The sequence below is a fragment of the Mandrillus leucophaeus genome, unplaced genomic scaffold, assembly GCF_000951045.1.
Source record: "Mandrillus leucophaeus isolate KB7577 unplaced genomic scaffold, Mleu.le_1.0 Scaffold58, whole genome shotgun sequence".
Lineage (NCBI taxonomy): Eukaryota > Metazoa > Chordata > Mammalia > Primates > Cercopithecidae > Mandrillus > Mandrillus leucophaeus.
In genome coordinates this window covers 3392812-3398457 of record NW_012106252.1, presented here as the reverse complement: position 1 = coordinate 3398457, position 5646 = coordinate 3392812, and the positions used below count along the sequence as shown (strand labels likewise).

General features: G+C 55.1%; 1 protein-coding gene across 3 annotated transcripts in view; it reads left to right on the top strand.

Annotated features, from left to right (window-relative positions):
• Positions 1-5646, top strand: part of RAPGEFL1 (Rap guanine nucleotide exchange factor (GEF)-like 1) — an 18236-nt gene extending 12590 nt beyond the window's left edge. For all 3 annotated transcript variants that reach the window (XM_011998959.1, XM_011998958.1, XM_011998956.1), the window contains exons 7-15: positions 912-1009; positions 1119-1241; positions 1800-1978; positions 2065-2155; positions 2696-2746; positions 3090-3177; positions 3410-3474; positions 3847-3901; positions 4148-5646. In XM_011998959.1, coding sequence (XP_011854349.1) covers positions 912-1009; positions 1119-1241; positions 1800-1978; positions 2065-2155; positions 2696-2746; positions 3090-3177; positions 3410-3474; positions 3847-3901; positions 4148-4272 — 875 coding nt within the window. In that variant the 3' untranslated portion in view covers positions 4273-5646. The remainder of the gene's footprint in view (positions 1-911; positions 1010-1118; positions 1242-1799; positions 1979-2064; positions 2156-2695; positions 2747-3089; positions 3178-3409; positions 3475-3846; positions 3902-4147) is intronic.

The following is a 5646-nucleotide window of genomic DNA, read 5'->3' as shown; positions in this document are numbered from 1 at the left end:
AAAAAAAAAAAAAGGATGCAACATCTTGCTAGGTGCAGTGGTGCAAACCTGCAGTCCCGGCTACTCAGGAGGATTGCTTGAGCCCAGGAATCCAAGGTAGTACATTATGATTGCACCTGTGAATAGGCACTGTGCTCCATCCTGGGCAACATAACAAGACTCTGTCTCTAAAAGAGATGCAGCATATGAGACCCCACCGCAGACCTGCTGGTCTTGTTCAGATCAGCATTTGAACAAGACCCCTAGGAGACTCCTATGCCTACTAAAGTTTGGGAGGCACTAGCTGGGCATGGTAGCGTGCACCTGTAATCCCAGCTACTTGGGAGGCTGAGGCAGGAGAATTACTTGAACCGCGGAGGCGGAGGTTGCATTGAGCCGAGATCGTGACACTGTGCTCCAGTCTGGGCAACAAGAGCAAAACCCTGTCTCAAAAAAAAAAAAAAAAGTTTGGGATGCCCTGGTCTAGGACTCAGGTTCTGACCTGGGTGCTGCCCCTCACTCACCTATGGATTGTGTTCTGGTCCTTTAACCTCCCGGTGTATGTAAGGATGCCACATTTCCCAGGCTAAACACACAGGATGAGTGGGAAGGCAGAAAGCCAGCAATGTCGCTGAAGCTTTGTTTTCTTCTACAGTAGGAAAACATTTCAGCCTTCCCAGTGTCACAAGGACAACAGAGTAAGAGAAAAGCTGTGAAAGAAAGGGAGTAGAAAAAAGTTATAAATGCAAAAGAAATAATCATTTGACCAATTCCAGATAAATATGGCATAAACTGGTGATAATATGAGTTCCATTCGTCTACAATGTGTCAGTGTGGGGTGAGGAGTTTTTGGATAGGACAGAGCCAAGTGTGGGGTGTGTGTGAGGGTCCAGGCAGCAGGGGCTGAGGATGAGCAGCTCTTTCTCCTGCAGAGAAGGTCCTTCTCCAGCCCACTGAGGACTGTGTTTTCACCACACTGGGCATCAATAGCCACCTGTTTGCCTGTACTCGGGACAGCTATGAGGCTCTGGTAAGAACTTCCCAAGGCCTTGGCTGGAATGGAGGGGCTGAGGGGGGCTGTGAGCAATCCCTCATCCTGCCACCAGGAGCCCAGCTCCTATACCCCTGCCTGCCACCAGGTGCCCCTCCCCGAGGAGATCCAGGTCTCCCCTGGAGACACGGAGATCCACCGAGTGGAGCCTGAGGACGTTGCCAACCACCTAACTGCTTTCCACTGGGAGCTGTTCCGATGTGTGCACGAGGTGGGGACCGAGGCTGGCGCTGTGCTGGGGGGCTGGAGGGAGAAATGTGCCATTGGGAGACGGTGTTCGCAGCACAACGTCCTGGTTCAAGGCTCACTTGCAGCAAGCCCTTGGGCAACGCATGGCCGTAACCTCTCTTTGTTCCCCCATCTGAAAAAAATCGCAGAGAGAGAGAGACCTCAGAGCAGAGTGGCTCAGGGCCCAAGTGCTGCTTACACAGAACCTGACCCAGGATTTGTGTTTTTAAAATATTCACTATTAAAGAAATAAAATAAGGCAGAGACAGTAATGCCTAGCAGATGGTTGTCTTGAGGATGTCAGCCGTGAGCGCTTGCCTGGCACCTAGTAAGTGCTCAGTAGCTGGTGAAATATTATTAATGCTGGTTGTTTTCTTTTTCCGCATCTTTGCCGCCTCCTGTCCCTTCTATTTTTCTATTTTCCACCCCTTCCGCCCCCGCCCTCCTGCCTTTCGCTCCTCATCGCCTTGCACTGCCATCTTCCCACCCACTCCCCTCACTGCCGGGCGCCCTGGCCGCCTCTGCGCTGCCGTGGGTGCAGCTGGAGTTCGTGGACTACGTGTTCCACGGGGAGCGTGGCCGCCGGGAGACGGCCAACCTGGAGCTGCTGCTGCAGCGCTGCAGCGAGGTCACGCACTGGGTGGCCACCGAAGTGCTGCTCTGCGAGGCCCCGGGCAAGCGCGCGCAGCTGCTCAAGAAGTTCATCAAGATCGCGGCCCTGTGAGTGCGGCCGTCGGCGGGAGGGGGAGCCCAGGCCCGAGGCCCGCGCCGCCGCCCGCCCCTGACCCCGCCTCCCACCCCCGCAGCTGCAAGCAGAACCAGGACCTGCTGTCTTTCTACGCCGTGGTCATGGGGCTGGACAACGCTGCTGTCAGTCGCCTTCGACTCACCTGGGAGGTGATGAGACCCCTCCCGTTCCTACCTGGGGATCTGGGCATCCCGGGCTCCCCGAATTGCGTCCTCTCCGGACGGCCGCTGGCCTGGTGGGAGTCTTTGTGCCAATTGGAGAGAGGCGCCCTCTTCTGGCATACGCAACCCCAGGGCGCACAGCTTGGCTAATGGACCCTGTCTTTGTGCAAATGAGTGAAAAGCCAGGATCCCGCCTGAGTCGCAGCAGGCAGCCCTTGGCCAGGTCAGGTCGCAGACTTGGCTATGGGAGTTGGGCTGATTTTCAGCCATAGTCAGTGGGGCCATCTTTATACAAAGCACCTACATAAGAGAGACCTGGCCTTCCCCAGAATAATGAATTCCTCTGGGCTGTTTCAAGCTTCTAGACTTAGCCAAGGCTTGACTTCATTTCCCCACCCACCAGCTTCCCAGCCCCCTACAAGCCATGCAGGCCCTTTTGCCCTCCAACAGGGAGAATTAATCCGAGGCTCCCATGTAACCCAAGGAGCTCCACTCTGATATCCCTTCTCCTTCCTTCAAACTCTGCAGAAGCTGCCAGGGAAATTCAAGAACTTGTTCCGCAAATTTGAGAACCTGACGGTGAGTGGGTTTGGCTTTCTTCTGCTCGTGGACTTAGAGCCCAGAAACCCTCTGTTCCCATAAACCCCCTTCCTCGAGCTTTCCTTTCAAGGTGTTTAGGGTGTGTGTGCGACCCCCACCCTCCTTACCATGCTGGAGGGGGAGGGTGGAAGGATTGCACCCCTGTGTTTCTTGAAGTAAAGGGGGAGTAGTCAGGCCCCTCCCCACCACACCATTAGAAAACCCCCAGTACCCCTATCTGATGAGGAATGTATACAGGGCAGGGGGTGAGGGAGGAAGCTGGGGACATCTTTGGGACGCATTGGCCAGTCTGTCCCTTGATCTCTCTCCTGTGGAATACTAGGACCCCTGCAGGAACCACAAAAGCTACCGAGAAGTGATCTCCAAAATGAAGCCCCCTGTGATTCCCTTCGTGCCTCTGATCCTCAAAGGTGAGAGAGTAACTCCCAAGCTGTGCTGCTTCCACCCATGCTTCCCTTCTCCTATATCCCGCTTCAGACTTCCAGCCCCCTCTCGACTCAGCCCTGAGTATCCGCCTGGAGAGGAGCCCCCCACCCCAGACACAGTGGGTTCTGGGGAAGAGCGGGGTCCTCAGGTGCAGGGGCCCCTTTGGACCTCCTCTCTTATCCTTTCCTCACATTGGATTCTCTCCACATCCCCTAGATCTGACTTTTCTGCACGAAGGGAGTAAGACCCTTGTAGATGGTTTGGTGAACATTGAGAAGCTGGTGAGTGAGTGGCACTGCAAACCTCTAGTCCCACAAGTGAGGGGCTTGCATCCTCTCCCTCTCTCATCACCTCCCAAAAATAGCAGCCTTCCTCCAAGTGCCCAGCTTGCCTAACAGACTCTTGACTGTCTCCCTGGTGGCATCACTGTGGCAACCCACCCACGGGTGGCAGAGCTGACAGGCAGCTTGGGGGCAACTCCACCTCCCCCTCACTTGGCACTCTGTTACACCCACTCCTTTGGTCCTTCAGAGACCCTCCAGAATTGGAGACTGGAGGGAGTAAAGCAGAGTTGGAGAATGGCGGAGGGGGAGCATAAGAGGGGGAGCCTCTTTCTCTGCCCCTTTCAGGGCTCATTCCTTGTCATCTCCCAGCATTCAGTGGCCGAAAAAGTGAGAACAATCCGCAAATACCGGAGCCGGCCCCTTTGTGAGTACCCAGGGTACTGAAAGCAGTACAGGTAGAGCTTTGACTGAATGGGAGGGTTCAGGGCAGAACTCCCTGTCCAAATGTGTATTTCCATACACTTGCTGGTTCCCCATTCTGTCCTTGCCTCTGCAGAGGCCTTCTTGCCCAACATCTGTCTCAGTCCACAGCCTGGTCCTCTGCCCGGTGTGTGTGTAGAGGAAAAAGGGAGGCTGGGAACCTGACTCCCTCTCCCTCTTTACCCACTAGGCTTGGACATGGAGGCATCCCCCCATCACCTGCAGACCAAGGCCTACGTGCGCCAGTTTCAGGTCATCGACAACCAGAACCTCCTCTTCGAGCTCTCCTACAAGCTGGAGGCGAATAGTCAGTGAGAGTGGAGGCTCCAGTCAGACCCGCCAGATCCTTGGGCACCTGGCACTCAAGCACTTTGCACGATGTCTCAACCAACATCTGACATCTTTCCCATGGAGCAACTTCCTGCTCCACGGGAAAGAGTTCGATGGATTTACCCCTGGACCCATAAGTCTGTTCATCCTGCTGAAGTCCTCTCCCCATCGCTCCTTCAAGCCAAAACTACACTTTGCTGGTTCCTGTCCCCTCTGAGAAAGGGGGCAGAAAGCTCCTTCCTCTATCCCTCCCATCGAGATCTGTTCTGGGGATGGAGCTTCCAACTTCCTCTTCCCAGCAGGAAAGAATGCCGCCCACCCTTCTGCCTTGCAGAGTGGGATTGTGGGAGGGATTGGCAGCCTTCTCCACCACCTGTCCAGCTTCTTCCTGGTCAGGGCTGGGACCCCAAGGAATATTATGTTGCTGTGTGTGTGTGTGTGTGTGTGTGTATGTCTCCTTTTAGGGAGCAGGAGTGCATCTGGTAATTGAGGGCGGATGTTGGGTGTACTGGGGAGGGGTCCTTCTGTTTGGTGCTACCCTTGTCTACTCTGCCCCTGGATGGTACGGGGTGCTTTCTCCACCCCCACACTCCCTGCTCAGCTCCTCATGCTGCCCTGCATGCCCAGGCTGGTGAGCCAAGCTGCTTTTCAGGGCAGGGAGTGGCAGCAGGTAGGAGGGGTTACCCATCAGCCCTTGCAAGTCCCCCACTCAGGCCTCTGGAAGGTCCAGGAATGGACTCTGATGAGAGGGTAAAAGATGCTCAGGGAAACACAGGCCTCAGCTGCCTAGAGGACCCTCCCCCTACCTTGCAGTGGGCTGGGGTAGAGCAGTATCAGGAGCTAGGGGTGTCTGCTGCCCACATTCCTGCTTTTTGGGGTATCTAACTGCTAAGGAGGGAGTTGGCATCCCCCTTCTGACTCATGTGTCTGACACCAACAACATGGTCTCTGTCCCTCTCCCTGTCTTGACTCCTCCTTTGTCCTCCCCATAGAGCTGGGGTGGGGTGGATCCCTATACCTGGGGCAGGCAGCCCCAAAGTGGGGGAGGGGGATGGCGGAGACTGTAAAGGCGCCACCGGACTCTGGCAAGGCCTTTATTACCTCTGCTCCCCTCCCTCCCATCACCAGCCTCAAGGCCTGAGGGGTGCAGGGGCTCCTGGCAGCTACTGGGTGAGGTTTCCTGGCACAGCCTCACCCTTCTTTCTGGCACCACCTCTTTCCCTTTTGAAGAGGCAGCAATAGCAGTAGCAAAAGCAGCTGCTGTTCCTGCTATGAGGGTGTATATATTTTTTACCCAAAGTTCTGGAATTGTACATTTATTTTTTAAAACTCAAAGAGGGAAAGAGCCTTGTATCATAT